The 21133-nt window shown below is 40.2% G+C and overlaps 1 protein-coding gene across 1 annotated transcript; it reads left to right on the top strand.

Moving 5' to 3' along the window:
• The first annotated feature begins 878 nt into the window (after positions 1 to 878).
• LOC115798441 (zinc finger protein 721-like) lies at positions 879 to 20516 on the top strand. The gene is made up of 7 exons (XM_030755287.1): positions 879 to 973; positions 2069 to 2223; positions 10248 to 11349; positions 11434 to 11657; positions 12738 to 13442; positions 18275 to 19260; positions 19429 to 20516. Exons 2-7 carry the CDS (start codon positions 2109 to 2111, stop codon positions 19975 to 19977), a joined length of 3681 nt encoding a protein of 1226 aa, XP_030611147.1. The 5' UTR covers positions 879 to 973; positions 2069 to 2108; the 3' UTR covers positions 19978 to 20516.
• Positions 20517 to 21133: the final 617 nt, after the last annotated feature.

Here is a 21133-nt window from a genome sequence, read left to right on the forward strand (position 1 = left end):
GTGAAAGCAAGTATGTTATATCTGCAATGTAAAAAAATAAATAAATCAACAAAATGAAAATTAGAATTCAATTATTTGGAACTAACTGAGATTAAAGTAAATGAGAGTTCAATGAAATTAATATAGATGGGGAGGGAGGCACCTGAGCTTCTGTTTTAGTGAGTGCGGGACCATGTGGATGTTTTATAGTGTAGCATTGAGGAAAGTGTTTCATGGCTGAAATGTTTATTCTTGCTTGTATAATAAATCTCTACAGTTCCAAAATGAATATTTAATCTCATTGTTGCTGTTATGTTTTAATGTCTTGGGTAAAACAGGACATGATATAATATGAAATGTTTTTCTTTGTGTTGTAAAGCCTAAATAAATAAATAAAATACACCATTCCTGCTCTCTGAAGATCAATTAATGATTAATCAGCCCTTTATTACGGTCAGATAGGCTATTTATGCCTTCTAAACAGAACAGTATTTTAAAGTATAAATATTTATAGATATTTATTATGAGGGAATTCTTAAGCTGGGTCAAACTGACCCGCACCCCAAACTGTGAAGACAAGAAATGTGAACAGTATGTAAGAGTTAAAGTTATAAAAAATTAACTTTAATTCAGAAATGCTGAAGTTACAAAGTAGATGATCACCTGACCAGGAAGCGAAAATACGCGTGCGTACCCCCACCCCCACCCCCCGCCGTGACCCTGAGCTGGATAAGCCAAAGAGGATGGAGGAACCTTCTATTTGTTGTACTATGTTGCAAGAGGGAACAAAACAAAGGACGGACTGAGTCACATAAATGTGTCGATGCTTTCCAAATATTTTAATTTTTTTCCAAGTTTTGCCCCGCAGATTAAAATCTTTCATATTTAAAACAAAGAAAAGCGAGGGCGCGCTATCTCTCGACCCGGGTGGACCTCTCCGAAAAGAGCAAATATTCCCAGAGTGATGCTGAAGTTACCTGTTTCTGCTCAGCAGGTATTTTTTCCCCCACCTTTGTAAATGTAAACTGTTGTTTGGCAGCGTTAGCCCTGAGCATGATTACCAACAAGAGAAATGTTGTATTTTTGCCGTTATAATGCACTGAAATACAGGATTGACCTTTATCTGTACCAGAAACACCCGCTGATCCTCCACAGCTGTTACTGCCACTGAAACCCCAGCCAGCATTTCTGTAGCTCCAACCAATAACTGAGAGCAAAACTTAATTTCCAGTCTTGTTGTATTTTTGTTATTACCATTATTTATTAGTATTTCTAATTATGAAATCAAAACCCTATGACTGGTTGAAGAGCTCAGTCAAGATGGTGGAAAGCTCATCTGCAACCTGTCCTGGTTTTTGTTGGAGAAACAAAAATGTCCTGCAGATAAAACTCATCCTGAAGAACACCTCAGAGGTAATACTCATCCTCTCAAGCCTGGATGGGTCCTGATGGAAGCACAAAGTAATAAAACCTTAATCAATTAAAGTATCCCTGTGCAAAGTCTTCAGTAAAAGCAATAATGCTGTAGCAGGCAGCCCGGCCTTCAGGCATTTGTGAATAAAAACCTACAGACCACAAATAAACATTGCAGTTTTTCACTGTGCAGCTCTGTTTCAGGCCCCAAGCCTGCTGGTGTCATCGTGCCAGTTTGGAAAAGGCACAGGGCATGTGACTCTTTGCAGATCACAGCAAAAAGTAGGCGGATGAAAAGTTACTGTTATAGTGGATTCACACTGGATAACCCTACTATAATTGGGTGCAATACTAATGTTATTTTTGAGACTATAATTACAGCATTGTGCATGTTTTTGATAAATACTGAGTTCATATATGCAGATGTGTCAGAGAGGGTGTATCATATGAGGTGTTCTGAAAAAATATTTTTACTTTATTCCTTCCTATTCCTTTTTTTAGACTAATTAATAGAGTCATAGAGCGAGAGAGTAAGTGGATGTTTTACATTTAAACTCTTCATAAACAGAGAACTGACACACAGTGTTTTCTATGAAAGGATCAGTTATATTTAGAAAATCTCTGTCAGCTGTTATGAATACTTGATATTGAAATGCTGACATTTGTTTGATTACAGTTTAATATATTTGTACCTGAAAATTGGAAGTGAAATAGAAATGCCTCGAAGAAAGAGCCTTCGTCTGGCTGATCCCAAAGGGCTCAAGTGGCTGCCCCCAACATCTGCACCTAACACATCAGACGTGGCACTGACGCAAGTAAGGACAGATCTCGGTAAGTGACAGATATTTGTTTTATTTTATTGTAGCACATGGCCCTAATATGTCATTTATGTTTTTGTTTGAGTAGTATTAATAGAAACTGTATAAAACATATTTTTCTCCTGTCTGGATGTCATTTGGGTTTTTCAGTTACTGGATAGGGCTGGTTTTTGGGAATTGGTTCGAATTTAGTACACATCCTTTTTCCTCTGCACGTTTTGTTAATAAAATTTACTTGACAAAGCTTATGAGAAAGAGCATTTCTCTTTGTGTTCTGGACCATGTGTGATTGCAGTTATGGCTCAAATGTTGAGCTCAGTGATTCTCCAAGGACACTTCAGTGAAGGTGGAAGGGACCTCCAGTATGGTGAGATGAATTGAACACAGCAAGGAACACAGCGTGTTGGTGTCTCACATTTGTTTCTTTATGTCCATTGTTAGTTCTTATTCATTACTAAAGAAGTTGTATTTTTATCTACATTTCAGTAAAGAATTCATTTTCAAACCAGAAAATATGACTTAATTCTTAAAGCAGCAACAAGTTACAGTTTTTTCACACTAGAAACAATTGAAAAATGTAAATAAATTAATGAAAATTCCTGTCATGAAAACACTGTGTGAACATTAGCGCGAACATCAGTGAGCCTGTCCTCTGTTCCCTTCACACCTTGCAGGTATTGCTGTTAAAGAAAGGAGGCATCTGCTGCAGCTAACCTCAATTTCATTATACAGGTCACATAAAGCTTGCAGTTAGTGTATATAGAGAGGGCTTTTATTTCATTTTATTCTGACTTGTGTAGAGTGCTGATTTCCTCATGCATTTGACACTATCATCCCTCACAAACTGATGACCAAACTGAAAGACCTGGGACTGTCTGGGTAGTGTAGGGACAGCAACTTGATTCTTAACACCACCAAGACTAAGGAGCTGATTATTGACTAAAGGAGGAAGAAAACTGACATTCAGCCCATTTTCATCAGTGAGGAATGTGTGGAGAGGGCCTCAGGCTTCTGTTTGTGGGCATGCACATAGAGGAGGACCTCATCTGGACTGCAAACACCACAGCACTGTACAGAAGGCACAGCAGAGACTTTGCTGTTTGAGGATCCTCAGGAAGACCCAGCTCAGCCACAAGCTACTAGTGTCCTATCGCTGCTCAGTAGAGGGAATATGGAATATTGAACAGTGCATCTGTGTGTGGTTTGCCAGCAGCATAGTGGCACAGGAAACTGCTCCAGAGGGTCGTCACTATTGCCCAGAAGATCATCAGATGCCCTCTGCTCTTCACAGTTCCTGCTAACTCAAGAAGAAGAAGAAACAGCCTTTATTGTCCCGCAAAGGGGAAATTTAGGTGTAACAGCAGAAAACATGTCAAAACACAACAGGACAAGATTAACAATACTACTACTAATAATAATAACAATAATAATAAAAATAAAATAATGTATACTGTACAGGATTATAACTACAGGAAATGACAATATACTATGTATTACTATACAATATATACAAAGCACAGAGTATACCAAAAGATCTGTCCCACCTTGGACACTTTCTGTTTGAACTGCTGTCCTCAGGCAGATGTTTCAGAATATTAAAAACAAGGAAAAACTGATTAATCAATAACTTTTATCCAAAAGCTATAACGGCACTAAACACATTTGTGAAAAGTACAAATTGTTTGATGAATGTGCAGGCCACGGTATGTTCACCTGAGGAACTGTGTCTCCAGTAACCTACTGACAAATACAGGAGCTCCACAAGGGACCGTCCCGTCCTTCTTTCTCTTCACAATCTATACATCAGACTTCCAGTACAACTCCAATGCCTGCTTTCTTCAGAAATTCCCTGATGACTCAGCGATTGTGGGTTTTATCAATGAGAGACAGGAGGAGGAATACAGAGGCACGATCAGGGACTTTGTGGACTGGTGCAACCTCAACTACCTTCAGCTAAATATTAGTAAAACCAAGGCGATGGTGATTGACTTTAGGAGGAAGACACTTACACTGGCTCCAGTCACCATTCAAGCTACGGAGGTAGAGGCTGTGTCCAGCTACAGGTATCAGGGCATGCAGCTGGATGTGGTCCAGCCACACTAAGGCAGCGTACAAGAAGAGGCAAAGCAGATTATACTTCCTGAGAAGGTTAAAATCCTTCAACATCTGCAGACCTCTCCTGTTTACCTTCTACCAGACTGTGGTGCTAGTGCACTGTTCTTTGGTGTGGTGTGCTGGGGTGAGGGGGCTTGCTCTAGAGACAGGAACAGAGTGGATAAGCTCATAAAGAGGGTGAGCTCCACAATCAGGGCCGAACTGGACTCTATTCAGCAGAGTGCTGGGGTGAGAATGTTAAGGAAACTGAACAACATATTGAACAACAGCTCACAGCCACTGCATGACCTGGAGGTGCTTCAGGAAAGCACCACCAGTCACGGACTGATACCACCTCCATGCAGGGCACAACGCAGCAAGAAGTCCTTCCTGCCAGCAGTAATCAGACTCTTTAACCTGTTAACTGGGCTATTTGTGGTGCTTTCCGACTTTGCCTCATACCGTCACAGTAACGCTGCTGTTTGCCCTTATGTTGCTTTTATATGACAGAGTAGACCCTCCGAATTGGATTTCGGACCCTCATTTGGCCAATCATGTTATGTAATGGGTTTTCCAGAGCCAATAATAACCAGACAGCATCATGTGACTTCTCTGGACATGCCCCAAATACTCTCCAATCATTCTGATTGGTCAGCTCTGACCCAAAATCTAAAACCACAGATGTATAGCCAATAAAATTCCTGACATGTGGGTATATGACATCTTGGGGTGTGTTTTCAGATGAATCCACAAAGTTGCAGCACAATGAGTGCGTATTACGTGTGCAAAGTCAAGCCGTAAGTAAGACTCTGTGCGCCATAGTGACTCGAGAGTGTTCACAGTACTTTTTCTCAATAACGGATTGTATAAATATCTCAAAACAAGTTATATTTCTTCAACGAAGTGACTAAATGACTCACAAAAGTGGATTCTTATTTATTAGAGGACTTTGTCGCTGATTCGACCGGTTTTATCGCTGCAGAATGAACACGAACGAACAGCTGTTACTCGGAAGGCATTTCATAGTAAGTCTAAGGTTTTATTCTCAGCTTGTGCTCGTATTATATGCCATTTAGATGTAAATATGTATGTCTCAATGGGCTTTCACAGTGGTTACACAATGGCTAAGAGCATTGTTTATTGATATTCGTGACATTCGTTTTGTGGTGGGCTTTGGGTTCCGTTGTGTTTGTGGGGGTGGCGATTAATTGTTTGCGAGGAGGTTGTAGGTTGTATATCAGGACAATTGGGAGGATTGCGGGGTTTTTTATGTGTAGGGCTGCAACTAAAGATTATTTTGGTAGTCAAATGATCTGTCATTTTTGTTATCGATTAGTCGATTAGTCGATTAGTCAACGATTATTTCAATTTTAACTCGCCTGTTCAAGCCTGCCCACCTGTTAACATCACCTTGTTCTCTTCTCACAATTAAAATAATGACCCATAAAAATACAAGTTTGAAACTAATCAAATGTATTTTTAACATTAATGTGACCATCACAATAAATATCAAATAAAAAATGCATATTAAAGTAAATGCAATTTTTATTTTTAAATGAAAATATAATGTGCAAATAAATAAAAATGGCCTCTGTCCAAAAGTTCAAATAAGGCTTCAAATTAAATCAAAAATATTTTTCTGTCCAAAACAGCTGAAAAGTTTACAGATGATTCAGTTCATACAGAGGTTTACTATTCAGAATGAGTGCTGATATTAATATGAGGAAAAAAATAGAAGCCAACGTAGCTGCTCCTATTGTCCTTCACTCGTTAGCTAACATAACTGAAGTGGCGGTGCTTAGCAAACATTATCCATGAGAGCTTGTTTCCGACAGGTAAACTAACAGAAACATTACTGCACAAACATTAACAGGTATCAACGACGCACTAGCGTACCCATCCAGAGCTGATGTCACAGCTCCAGGGTGCCAGCGTTTTAAACGCTCAGCACTGCAGTGATGCTGCCGTGGAAAGAAAACTCTGCTTTGCACAGTCTGCATTCAGCTTTATTTTTGTTTTCTGTCAAATGCTCCCGCACCTTTGACAGTCTGTGTCCATTTTCTTTAATTTTCTCCACCCTCCTCTCTGTTCCACTAACCTTACGCTATTCTGTTACTTTCTTCTTCATTGGTATTGTTGTTGCTGGCAGACAATGGAGGCAAGACTGCCCCCATATCTTCCTGTAGTGTATTGCAATTACAAAATCACACGATAAGCGGAACAAAATGGATGGGTTTAAAAGTACGACGCTTCGACGATGAAATTCCATGTCAACAAATTTTTGTAGTCGACGTCATCGATTACGTCAGCCCTAATATGTAGTGTTTACATTTACTGTAACTGTTGATCAATATGCAATTTATTTATTTTGGGGTGTGTGAAGGAATCACTGAAAATAGACTGAGGTTTTTTGTGAATGAAGGCCCAGCATTTTCCTTCTTTTACAAATTAGGGCAACCTCTGATTTATATGTCTATACTAATAATTAATTCACACTATCAGTAACTTTGTGTATAACAGAGGATTCCTCAGGGTAGTATCTTTGATTAGAGCCCTCATTGATGACTGTATGCTGAAGCATTGAGGAGTTACAGCCATTTGAAGTTTGCATATCAAAGGCGGGTCACATCTGACCCTTGGATTCTCCAAATGGCACATGTGAGACCACTCCTGGACATCAACAAGCAAAAACCTTTACAAAACAGTAGGTTTTTGTGCTATCTTGATAAAATTTGAAATACATGTTAAAAAGACTTCATTCTACAGCTTCATTATATTTTCCAATCCATACCTTCTACACTCAGTGTGTAGTTACATAAGAACAAACAGGAAAAAACAGCAAAAATGAGAGATATAGCTTGTCTTCTTCACAAAGAGACCAAGCTTTTGCATGTACTCCAAAGACTTCAGGAACAGCAGCTGATTTAATTTGGGTATGCTTTTTCAGGCGTTTTTGGTGATTTTGGAGCGGCCAGTTAACAGGTTAACGCAACCCCCTTTAATGCACAGTTGTATATAGTATTTATATTTATGTTGTGTATATAGCTCTTATAGCTCTATTGTGTATATAATATTCTTATTCACATAGTATTTATTATTATTTTTATGACCGATACTGATACTTACATATCTGCCAATACTGATACAAATCCGATCTTTTTAAAAACAATTCTTTTTAAATGCCTGGATGCATTTTACACAAGTCAACAGTGTTTCACACAACAATCGCTCTATTACCTGAAGCCTACTTCTCCTATGTAAGAAGGTGATGCATTGGCTTATGGCATGTTGCAAATTTCATTAGGGCTGCAACTATTGATTATTTTAGTAATCAAGTATTCTATCGATTATTCCATCGATTACTCGAGTAATTGGATAAGAAACACTTTTTTTTGTATTAACAGTTCAGCTGCATATTTTAACTTCCGTACTGCAGTTTTTCCCTGTGTGAAACAAACAGGGTGGATGGAGCAGCTACAAAGTTCTCTTTTCTTCACTTGATGATCAGGTGATTGACGAAGGACCTCCAGCTATTTCCCAGTAAAAGTTTAATGGTAGTTACAGGAAAAAGCTTCTTTTGGACGCTAGAAAAACATTTCCTTTTGCTCCACCTGAGCTCACTGTCTCTATAACGGCTCTGCCTCTTTGTGCTTGTGCAGACAGACTGCATGTAAAACAGCTGACTGCTGTTGTGTTATCAGTGTTTATGTTGAAAAACTGGGGGCTGCGTGAGTATAGTAGTGCTGCTTGTAATGGTTTGTATTCACAAGCATTCTCCTAAATATGTTTCTACTGCAGGTCTATATTCAGTCACTAATCAGGGATTAAAGTATAAAAAATATTTTGACAGGGAAGTGATTCTTCTGGTACAGAATGATCGCTAGTGCTAATGGCGGCTCTCGCTGGTAAACTGTGGTTATAGCAATCTGCTCTGGGAACTGAAGTAGAGACAAAAATAACAGCTGAAATTCTCAGCACAGCGAGCACAATACACAAATGTGACAGAGAGCAGTGGAGGCGTGGAAGAACATGTCAGCAATGATCCTCTTAGTGTTAAAGGGAATCCGTCACCACGACAGAGAACTTTTTAGAATCTGAGGGGATTCACACCTACTGATCCCCAGTAGGTGGCGGTAATGCAGCTCTAAGCTGGTTTGGTCAACCGCAAACCCACAAGAAGAAGTTGACGACGACAGGGAACTGTAATGCAGCTATTTAATGGATCGGATTGCATTTTTTATGCCTTCCCAATATCCGATCTAGTAATTTAGGTCAGGATCAGCCCAATACAGATACCGAATATCAGATTGGTAAATCCCTAGTATTCATATTGTGTATATTGTATTTATATTGTGTTCTTATAGCATTGTATATTGTATTTGCTGCTGCTGCTATAACAAAACAATTTCTTGCAAGGGATCAATAAGGTTCTATTCTATTTAGGGCTGCATAAAACAATTATTTTAGTAATCGAGTATTCTATCGATTATTCCAGCGATTAATCAAGTAATCGGATAAGAAATACTTTTTTTATTAACAGTTTATCTGCATATTTTAAGTTCCGTACTGCAGTTTTTCGCCTGTGAACAAACAGCGGTGAATGGAGCAGCTACAAAGTTCTCTTTTCTTCACCTTAACACTTGCTGATCAGGTGCTTGATGAAGGACCTCCAGCTGTTTCACAGATTTAATGGTGGTTACTAAAAGAAAAAGCTGCTGTTTTGGACGCTGGAAAAACGTTTCCTTTTTCACTACTTGAGCTCACCGTCACAGCTTCGCCTCTTTGCTCTTGCGCAGTTAAAACCGCTGCCTGCTATGAGTGTTTTGAAAAACTAGTGGCTGCGGGAGCCATGGCGCATGTGTGAGTAATGGTGTAATGCTTTGTATTCACAAGCATTCTCGAAAATACGTTTCTACTGCAGGTCTATATTTAGTCACTAATAAGGGAATAAAGTATAAAAAATATTTTGAAGGAGCCCCTCGGTCCTGGGGGGCGGGCCTTCCGGTACCGAACCATCGCTAGTGCTAATGGCCCGCGCTCGCTAGCAAACCAGTTCTGGTAGCTACAGCTGAAGTAAAGACAAAAATAGCAGCTGAAATTCTCAGCGAGCACAACACACACAGACACACAGAGAGCAGTGGAGGCGTGGAAATGCATGTCAGCGACAGTTGCCACCCGTCCCGTAAAGTACGGAACACGGCATGTTACGGAGCCGTATTCCACGGAGTCCCGTAACATACGGGGTTCTGTATTTTACGAGACAGGTGGCAACTCTAGTGATGATCCACTCTGTGTTAAATGAAATCCATCGCAGCGACGGAGAGCTTTTTAGAATGTGTGCGTGTGTGTACGTGAGTGATTCACACTCCAGTCCAGTAGGTGGCGGTAATGCAGTTCTATGTTGGTTTGCCAGCCCCCAATAAACCCACAAAAAAACGTCAGCACTAATGCTCCTAATGCTAGTGAGGAGCGCCGCTTACACCGAGACAGCTGAGCGCTGCAGAGTTTAAACGAAGCATCGACACAGTAAATTTGTGTCGATAAATTTTTAGAATCGATTTAATCGAGTTAATCGATGAATCGTTGCAGCCCTAATTCTATTCTATTAAGAGTACAATAAATAAATATCTAATAAATGCAGGTATTTTTATATGAGGTGAAGTGTTTCTGTCTGTCCTTGTGGCAGCAGAAATTAATCATCTTCCCCCTCAGCCTTTTGTAACTATGAAAGTATTGCTCAGAAATATTGTCAAGTAGGTTGCTTTTATTGTTAATGTAAGGTCTTAGATGGACTTGTGTTCTGAAGAGTCATTCTGTGGCATTCAGTTCTTACTGATATCACAATTTTGTTAGTTTCTTAGAAAACTGTAACAACTTTAAATAATAAACTTTTGGAGATGTGTGCAAATGTAGTCACATATTTGTGTCACATGTTCTCTGCAGATGTTCAGCAGATGTTGTTGATTAAAGAAGAGATGCCCTGGAGCCCAAATCAGGACCAGCAGGACCCAGACCTCCTTGACATGAAGGAAGAACAGGAGGAACTCTTGACCAGTCAGGAGGGAGAACAGCATAATGGTCTGGAGGAGGCTGATATCACCAGGTTCCCAATCACTGCTGTCCCTGTTAAGAATGAAGACAATGAAGAGAAACCTCAGTTCTCACATTTTCATCAAAGTCCAACTTCAGACAACAGAGAGGCAGAGCCTCTGACCAGCAGTTCAGCCAAGCAGATTAAAGCAGAAACTGATGGAGAGGACTGTGGAGGACCAGAACCAGCCACAACCTACAATCCAAATAATCATTTACAACTAAATATTGATGTAAAAATTTCAGACTCTTATGAGACTTATGAATGGCAGGAACCTTTGTCAGAGCCTGAAACTGAAGATAGTGAAGAGTCAGGCATAAAGAGTGATTGTAAGAAACCCTTTATCTGCTCTGAATGTGGGAAACAGTTTCTCCATAACTGGTCACTTCAGAGACACGTCAGACTTCAGTCCAGGAAAAGACCTTCAAGGTTTTTGGTCAGTGATGGCCAAAGTAAATGTTCTGGTGTGGCAGTTCAAACAGAAGAGAAACCATTTGGCTGTGACATTTGTGGACAAAGATTTAAGCTCAATGTGAATCTTAAGGTGCACATGAAGGTCCACACAGGAGAGAAACCATTTAGTTGCAATATCTGTCAAAGAAAATTTCGACATCAGTGTAACCTTAAGACACATATGAGAGTTCACACAGGAGAAAAACCATTTGGCTGTGGTATGTGTGATAAAAAATTTGCACAGACTATACATTTAAAGACACACATGAGAAGCCACACTGGAGAGAAACCATTTGTTTGTGAAGTCTGTAGTAAACAATTTTCACGACTGAGGATTCTGAAGTCACACATGAGAGTCCACACAGGAGAGAAACCATTTGACTGTGATGTTTGTCATAAAAGATTTTCACAACTAGGCGATCTAAAGAGACACAAACTTGTTCACACAGGAGAGAAGCCATTCAGCTGTAGTGTTTGTGGTAAAAGATTTGCACAGAGGATGCATTTCAAGACACACATGAGAATCCACACAGGAGATAGACCTTTCAGTTGTGATGTTTGTGTCAAACGCTTTAACTGTAAGAGAAATCTGAGGACACACATGAGAGTCCACACAGGAGAGAAACCATTTGGTTGTAATGTTTGTAGTAAAAAATTCTCACAACCAGGAATCTTGAAGAGACACATGAGCATCCACACAGAAATTAAGAGGTTTGTGCTTGGCAAATCAAGAGGGCTCTATTTGATGCCGCCCGTATCTAAACCAGTGACATCAGAACTGGTACCGACAGACATCAAGAACAGACGAGGTAAGACATGCATCCGTTTAGTAGAGAAATGCAGCCACACTTGTGAAATATCCATCTTAGATTACAAAGTGTGCAAAGCAGGATACATTTTCTTAAGGTGCAGAAGAGGAGCTATAAACTCACCAGACACCAGAACAGCTGGTGTCGCTGACTGTGAGAATAGAATACTCTCAACATATTTCTATTTATTTTGCTATTTCTGAGTGAGATTATCATTCAAAACTAGCTGCACAAGCTGATGAGACATGAGGGATGCTTCCCAAAGTTTGACTTAAATTGGTCTTACTTCTCAGTAATGTTAGCTCATGCTGAAGGACTACTCTACAGTTAACTGAATAATGAACTTTAGTATGAGCTGCAATAATTTAAGTACAACTTTATTTTAATTATGATCAAGTTGTAAAAGTGAATCAGTGGAATTTATCTGAAGAAGCACTTTTTTCTCCACTGTCTGACAGTGAAGTAGGATGCAAAACATTGAAATGTGGAAATGATGCAATTATGCAGTGCTTTTCTAGCCATGCAGACCATTCAAAGGGCTTTGGACTGCAAGCCACATTTAATTGCATTCATGTAGTACTTTATTCTGTACACTTTAAGTATTTTATCTACTTTTAATCCATGGCCAATGTAGAATGAACTAAATTTAGAATGAACCTGCATGAATTCACATTGTTTAAACTTATGTTTCATATTTTATGTGTCACACTGTGAATGTAGCCTTCTGATACTCTGATATCAGAAGGCTATATTCTGATACTAGTGCAGGTGAGCTCCTTCAAACTATTTTATAAAGGATAGTGGTATAGTAATTTAGAATATTTAGTTTTTTATAAAATATAATTTGTAGATTTATATTTTTAATAAACATACATTAAAAAATTTTACATTAAAATTTCTGTACAAATACCATCCATATCAAGTGATTCAAAGTCTCCTATAAAATGTAATTTAACAATGATGATCAATAGACAACTCTGGTGGAGTTGTGGGGAAAAAACTTCTATATTAAAGCTGCTAATGATATGTATAATTACACACAATCTCCATAATTTACGTGTGTTTTAATATGTTCTGCAGCTATCCAGCAGATGTTGCAGATTGAAGAAGATGCTTCCTCAAGATCCAGACTGGACCAGAATGAACCAACTCTCCTTGACGTACCAGACAAACAGGAGGAGCTCATCACGAGTCAAAAAGGAGAGCAGCTTCATTGTCTGGAGGAGGCCAATCTCTCACAGCTTCATCAAAGACCAACCAAAGACAACATAGAAGCAGATCATCCATTCTTCAGCTGCTCTGAGTGTGATAAACAATATCTCTACAAGCGATCTCTTCAGAGGCACAAGAAAAGTCATTCAGCAGAAAGGTCTTCTAGCTCTTTGGTTAATAATAAATGTTCTAAAGTGAAGCTAAATGTAGTTGACACAAGCAAGAAAATATTTGGATGTGATATTTGCGATCAGAGATTTAATCAAAAATCCCATCTTAAGACTCACATGAGAATCCACACAGGAGAGAAACCATTTAGTTGTAAGATTTGTGGAAATATATTTAGACATCAGTATAGTCTCGATAGACACATAAGAGTCCACACAGGAGAGAAACCATTTTCTTGTGGTGTCTGTAGTAAAAGGTTTTCACATCTATGGGACCTAAAAAGACACAAGAGTGTTCACACAAAGAGTCCTCAACCGAAAGAGCTCAAAGGTCCTGATTTGGTGCCCTCCATACCTCCATCAGCTACATCCGAATTGGTGCAGGCACAAGTCAAGATAGTTGTAGGTAAGTGGCATGTTTGTTTGCCTTAATTGCAACTGATGTCCTAGATAAAAGAGATTTCAGTTACTTCCACAAAACTGTAAAAGCTGCTTTGTCTCAAACTGCTGGTACAGTGGGGAAAATAAGTACCGTATTTTCCGGACTATAGAGCGCACCATACTATAAGCCGCACCTACAAATTTTTTGGAAAAAACTGGAAACGTACATATATAAGCCGCACCGGGCTATAAGCCGCTGGTATCTCCGCCGCTCTCGGTTTTCCACAATTACTCGGCACTCAGCAGAGGGGGACAGACAACCCCAAATTTGAGTTATAACAAGTCAATTCACCATTGATTCGTTCACGCCGAGCTTACGTGCAGCGGCTCTATTTCCCTCCTGTAGTGCCAGGTCGATAGCCCTCAACTTAAAAGCGGCATCATAGGAAGTTCTTTTTGTGGTTTCCATGATGAGGGAGTTTGAAAAAAATCTCTTTTGTGCCTGCTGCTAGCACTTGTTGGCGCTTTCTTCTTTGATTTCCAACTTTGACGTCCCATGATTCATATCCTGCTAAAGAGCCCCCTGGTGGTTAAAGAAAAATCCACAGAAACGCCGCACCGGGCTATAAGCCGCATGGTTCAAAACGTGGGAAAAAAGTAGCGGCTTATAGTCCGAAAAATACGGTATTTGCTACACTGCTGATTTTGCAAGTTTTCCCACCTACAAAGAATGGAAGAAAGGTCTGTAATTTTTATCGTAAGTACACTTCAACTGTGAGAGACAGAATCTAAAAAAAAAAAAAAAATCCAGAAAATCACACTGTACGATTTTTAAATAATTAATTTGCATTTTATTGCATGAAATAAGTATTTGATACAATAGGGAAAAACAGAACTTAATATTTGGTAACGAAACCTTTGTTTGCAATTACATAGGTCAGACGTTTCCTATAGTTCTCTACCAAGTTTGCACACACTGCAGCAGTGATTTTGGCCCACTCCTCCATACAGATCTTCTCCAGATCTTTCAGGTTTCAAGGCTGTCGCTGGGCAACATTGAGTTTCAGCTCCCTCCAAAAATTTTCTATTGGGTTCAGCACTGGAGACTGGCTAAGCCACTCCAGGACCTTGAAATGCTTCTTACAGAGCCACTCCTTAGTTGCCCTGGCTGTGTGTTTCGTGTCAGTCATGCTGGAAGACCCAACCACGACCCATCTTCAGTGCTCTCACTGAAGGAAGGAGGTTGTTGGCTAAATTCTCGCAATAAATGACTCCATCCACCCCCCCTCCATACGTTGCAGTCTTCCTGTCCCCTTTGCAGAAAAGCACCCCCAAAGTATGATGTTTCCACCCCCATGGTTCACGATTGGGATGGTGTTCTTGGGGTTGTACTCATCCTTCTTCTTCCTCCAAACACGACGAGTGGAGTTGATACCAAAAAGCTTTATTTTGCACTCATCTGACCACATGACCTTCTCCCATGCCTCCTCTGGGTCATCCAGATGGTCATTGGCAAACTTGAAATGGGCCTTGACATTTGCTGGTGTGAGCAGAGGGACCTTGCGTGCCCTGCAGGATTTTAATCCATGACATAGTGTGGTACTAACGGTCATCTTTGACTGTGGTTCCAGCTCTCTTCAGGTCATCGAGCAGGTCCCCCCGTGTAGTTCTGGGCTGAATCCTGACCTTTCTCAGAATCATACTTACCCCACAAGGTGAGATCTTGCATGGAGTCCCAGACAGAGGAAGACTGACAGTCATCTTGTGTTTGTTCCATTTTCTAATAATTGCACCAACAGTTGTTGCCTTCTCACCAAGCTGCTTGCCTATTGTCCTGTAGCCCATCCCAACTTTGTGCAAGTCTGCAATCTTGTCCCTGGTGTCCTTAGACAGCTCTTTGGTCTTGGGCATGGTGGAGAGGTTGGGGCTGAGGGAAGAGACAGTACAAAACACATACTGTGGAAATGAGCCAGAATAGGAGGGCTTCTTAAAGAAAAACTAACAGGTCTGTGAGAGCCAGAATTCTTGCTGGTTTGTAGGTGATCAAAAACTTATTTCATGCAATAAAATGTGAATAAATTATTTAAAAATGATATAATAGGATTTTCTGGATTTTTATTTTTAGATTCTGTCTCTCACAGCTGAAGTGCACCTATGATAAAGATTACACACCTCTCCATTCTTTGTACGTGGGAAAACTTGCAAAATCGGCAGTGTATCAGATACTTTTTTTCTCCACTGTATATTAAACTAGTATTGCTTATGTATTAACCTAACCTTTGTCAGCTGAATTTTTGGATTCCTGCTTCTCATCGTTATGATAAACTACTTGACTATTACCTGGTACTGTAAGTTCTTCTTGAAGCACATCTTGCCTCTGGGTAGCCTTCTTGGATATTTATTTGTGTCGTTATTCTGAAGCGTTTATTTAAATTAACTCTAAGTTCAATGGTCACTGTGACATAAAATACTGCAGGTATAAAACTAATAGTCACATCTTTTTAAAATATTGTAATGTTTGTAGAATTTACTGAAAATAAGTCTTTAAAAGGCCTTTTTCCCATAAAAGTTAAACCAGCATCTTTACTGTTATAAAATTCTCCCAATGATTCTTGAGTGCTACGTCTCTCTCTGGTATTGACTCTGATTATCTTAAGTACTAAAGTACACTCCTCAAATAAAATTAAAGAAATGCTTTGAAAACACATCAGATCTCAATGGGTAAAAAATTGTGCTGGATATCTATACTGATATGGGCTGGGCTGCTAGAAATGAAAGAATGATGGAAATGAAAATTATCAACCTTCAAAGGCTGAATTCAAAGACACACCGAAAATCAAAGTGAAAAAATTCTGCTGCAGTATGGAACATTTTACCTAAATATCATTGCAGCAACTTAAACTAGTAATCAGTAGTTTATACAGCCCCGACGGGCTTGTACACATGCCCGACAACATCGGGCTCCTAATGAGTAGATGGCTGGTGTCCTGGGGATCTCCACCCAGATCTGGACCCGGGCATCACTGAGCTCCTGGACAGTCTGAGGAGTGCCCTGACAGAATCTGATGGATTTAGGTCAGGAGAACGTTGGGGCCAGTCAGTGGTATCAATTCCTTCATTCTCCAGGAACTTCCTGCATACTCTCGCCATATGAGGCCAGGCATTGTCATGCGCCAGGAGGAACCCATGACCCACTACACCAGTGTAGGGTCTGACAGGTCCAATGATTTCATCCTGATGCCTAATGGCAGTCAGGGTTCCATTGCCTAGCCTGTAGAGGTCTGTGTGTCCCTCCATGGATATGCCTCCCCAGACCATCACTGATCCAAAATCTAACTGGTCATGCTGAATGATGTTACAGGCAGCATAATGTTCTCCACAGCTTCTCCAGACCCTTTCATATCTGTCATATGTGCTCAGGGTGAACTTGCTCTCATCTGTGAAAAGCACAGGGTGCCAGTGGTGGATCTGCCAATTCTGATATTCTGTGACAAATGCCAGTCAGGCTCCACAATAATAGGCAGTGACCACAGGGCCCACTAGAGGATGTTGGGCCACCCTCATGAAGTCTGTTTCTGATTGTTTGATTGTTTGTGCCTCCTTGCACAAAGAAGCAGATGCTGGTCCTCCTGATGGGTTAAGGACCTTCTACAGCCCTGTCCAATTCTCCTAGAGTAACTGCCTGTCTCCTGGAATCTCCTCCGTGCTCTGAGGCTAGGGTGGGAGACACAGCAAACCTTCTGGCAATGGCACATATTGATGTGCCATCTTGGAGGAGTTGGACTACCTGTGCAACCTCTGTAGGGTCCAGGTATGGCCTCATGCTATCAGTAGTGACACTGACCCTAGCCAAATGCTAAACTATGGAAAAACAGTCAGAAAAGATGAGGAGGGAAAAATGTCAGTGGCCTCCACCTGTGAAACAATTCCTGTTTTGGAGGTTGTCTCATTGTTGTCCCTGTAGTACACCTGTTGCTAATTTCATTAACACCAAAGCAACTGAAACTAATTAGCAACCCCCTCTGATACTTAACTGACCAAATCAATATCCCAGAAGTTTAATTGACTTGATGCTATACTCTGATTAACCTGTTAACTGGTAACGGCCCACTTTCCGAATTTGAAGCCTCATAGTGTCACAGTAACGCTGCAGTCCGCCCTTTTGATGCTTTTATATGACAGACTAGACCCTCAGAATTGGATTGACACCTCATTTGGCCATGTTATGAAATGGGTTTTCCAGAGCCAATAGTAACCAGACAGCGTCATGTGACTTCTCTGGACATGCCCCAAATGTTCTCCAGTCGTTCTGATTGGTCGACTCTGACACAAAATCCAAAACCACAGATGTATAGCCAATAAAATTCCTGACACGTGGGTATATGGCGCTATGGGGTGTGTTTTCACATTAATCCATAAACTCCCTGCGTAGTCAGTGCGTGAAACTGAGCAGGAAGTAAGAGTGTGTGCACTGTCGTGCATAAACAGTGTTTACAATACTTTTTCTTGCCAACGGATTGTCAGAATGCATCAAAAGAGACTATATTTATTCAACGAAGTGACTAAATGACTCACGTTGCCAAATAACTTTCAAGATAATTTTAGATCTAAACAAGTTTTGATATATTTCTAAAATATCTGTTTTCTTTTTTTCTGACAGATGATCTAAGACATTTGTTAACCACTGTATTTAGGTTTTTTTTTCCCCCACACACAGGTTTAGTGTGAGGGTTGGGGGCTCCACTGCTGACGACTTACAACTAAGAGAGTTAAATAACGTTTAATTTGTTGAGGAGGTGTGGAAATAGTTCACACATAGTTCTCCATAAAGCAGATGTTTTTCACTGTTCCCTGCAGATGTCCAGCAGATGTTGCCAATTAAAGATGAGGTTCCTTGGACGTTAAGTTTGGACCAGCAAGACTCAGACATGTGCCACATAAAGGAGGAACAGGAGGGAGAGCAGCTTAATGGTCTGGATGAGGCTGATGTCCCCAGGTTTCCCTTCACTGCTGCTGCTGTGAAGAGTGAAGATGATGAGGAGAAACCTGAGTTCTCACAGCTTCATAAAAGACCAGCAGACACACAGTCTCCAACCATCAACTCAGTTAAACAGATTAAAACAGAAAGAGATGAAGAGGACTGTGGAGGACCAGAATTAGCTTCCTGCCAAGAAATAAATAGGCATTTACAAGCAAATACTAATGGAAAGGCTTCTGACTTTCATGTGACAGACGTCAACACCGATGATGTATGGCATGAGTCTCTTTCTTCTGGACCTGAAACTGAAGACAGTGAGAGGGGTTGGAAGGAGGGCAGGGAATGTGAGTCAGCGGTAAACAATGGTGTGGAATGTAACACCGCTGAAAATTCCCTTAGCTGCTCTGACAGTGGCAAACTGTTTCTCTACACACGGTCCCTTCAGCGACACAGAAAATTTAATTCAGGAAAAAAGGCTTCCAGGCATTTGGTAAATGAGAAATGTTTTAAAGTAAAACAAAATGCAGATTCAGACATTGCAGCGTACACAGAAGAGAAACTATTTAATTGTGGTGTTTGTGGGCAAAGATTCAATAAAAACGCAAATCTTAAAATCCACATTAGAGTCCACACAGGAGAGAAACCATTCAGTTGTAACATCTGTGAAAAAACATTTGGACATCATTGTAATCTTAAGACACACATTAGAGTCCACACAGGAGAGAAACCATTTGGTTGTAATTTGTGTGATAAAAAATTTACACAGAGAGTACATTTGAAGACACACATGAGCGTCCACACAGGAGCAAGACCATTTGTTTGTGATATCTGTAGCAAAAGATTTTCACAGCTCAGGATTCTGAAGGCACACATGAACATCCATACAGGAGATAGACCATTTGTGTGTGAGGTTTGTGCTAAAGGATTTTCAAAATTAGGGGATCTAAAGAGACACATGAATGTTCACACTGGGGAGAAACCATTCAAATGTACTGATTGTGAAAAACAATTCACACAGAGGATACATTTCAAGACACATATGAGTATCCATACAGGAGAGAGACCATTTTGTTGTGATAAATGTGGTAAAAGATTTAAGTGTAACAGAAATCTTAAGTTGCACATGAATGTTCACACAGAAGAAAAACCATTTGTTTGTGAAATTTGTGGTAAAAGACTGAAGTGTGACAGAAGCCTTAAGATACACATGAGCATTCACACAGGAGAAAAACCATTTGGGTGTGCTGTTTGTAGTAAAAGCTTCTCCCAGTCAGGAATTTTGAAGAGACACATGAGAATCCACACAGGATTGACACCATTTAGTTGCAACATGTGTGGTAAAAGGTTTAAGTGTCAAGGGAATCTTAACTCGCACATACGAGTACATTCAGGAGAGAGGCCATTTGTTTGTGATGTTTGTGGTAAAAGATTAAAGTCTAACAGTAATCTTAAGAACCACTTAAGAGTCCACACAGGAGAGAGACCGTTTGGTTGTGACATTTGTGACATCAGATTTAATGAAGAAGGAAGTCTGAGGAGACACATGAGATGCCGCCATGTTGTTGTGGTGAAAGATTTATGAAATTTCAAAGTGTCAGTTTTAAAAGAACATTTGAAATTTTAGCACATCTGTCTTTTTACTAAGCATCACAACTTAATCCCTCCTCAGCTCCAGTCCGCCCACTTACAGACAATCTTGGCAAGCGCAGGAGGCAAACATAAGCTACAAACTCACATTTATGAGCAAAAATATGAGATTATAAAATTTGCGGAAGCAAATCCAGTGATGAAGCAGAAGCGATTGCAGCGAAATTCGATATTAGAGCCCAAACTGTCTGATATTTTGAAGAATCAGATTTTATCAGACTTACACTTGACGGATTTTTTACAAGTCAGATGAATTCCATGGGCCATTTGAATCCGACTGAGGTGATTTCTACTGTATTTGTTTTTGCAGTGTATCTTACTTTGAAGGCATGTTTGAATGTTACCATGGCAACCAGAGAGCATAGTGGACAGAAAGGATGTTATTTATGCTGTGGCGCAATGTTTTGAGTACACTGCTGATAGAGTTGCATATGAATACACAGTGATTTCACGTTTATTATTATACTTAGAAAATTTCACACTTTTGATTATGGTTGTATCATTTATTTTGACATATTTAGCCACCACACCTTTAAACCACACCGGTCCGTGGCTCAAAAAAGGTTGGGGACCACTGATCTAAAGCACATTCTCTGCTGAATCATCTGTATTCACATTATTCACTTTTGTTTTTAGAAATTCGCTAGCTTAGTGCTGCTAGTAGCCTAGCTCTTAGCCGACTCACTAGTAGCATGGCTTTTTAGCCACCGTAAGCTTCCACCAGCAGATCTCGAGCAGCAGGGAAAGCAGGACGGCTGGGTGACTGTGAGGTGGAAGCGTAGTCCTAAACAGAAGCCCCTGGTACACCACCAACCCGTTCACGTCTCTAACCATTTTTTCCCACTCGGCGACACACCCGCTAAGGAACAAACTCTGGTTATTGACGACTCTGTTTTGAGAAACGTGAAGCTAGCGACACCAGCAACCGTAGTCAAATGTCTTCCAGGGGCTAGAGCAGGTGACATTCAAGGAAATTTGAAACTGCTGGCTAAGGCTAATCATAGATTTGGTAAGATCGTAATTCATGTTGGCAGTAATGACACCCAGTTACGGCAATCGGAGGTCACTAAAATTAATATTGAATCGGTGTG

Source organism: Archocentrus centrarchus, chromosome 19, assembly GCF_007364275.1.
Source record: "Archocentrus centrarchus isolate MPI-CPG fArcCen1 chromosome 19, fArcCen1, whole genome shotgun sequence".
Classification (NCBI taxonomy): Eukaryota; Metazoa; Chordata; class Actinopteri; order Cichliformes; family Cichlidae; genus Archocentrus; species Archocentrus centrarchus.

Coding starts and splice junctions, on each gene's coding strand:
- LOC115798441 (XM_030755287.1), top strand. CDS start 2,109: ATGCCTCGAAGAAAGAGCCTTCGTCTGGCTGATCCCAAAGGGCTCAAG. Junction 11,350..11,433: donor AAAAGATTTGCACAGAGGAT/GCATTTCAAGAC, acceptor TAACTGTAAGAG/AAATCTGAGGACACACATGA. Junction 19,261..19,428: donor CACAGCTCAGGATTCTGAAG/GCACACATGAAC, acceptor ATACATTTCAAG/ACACATATGAGTATCCATAC.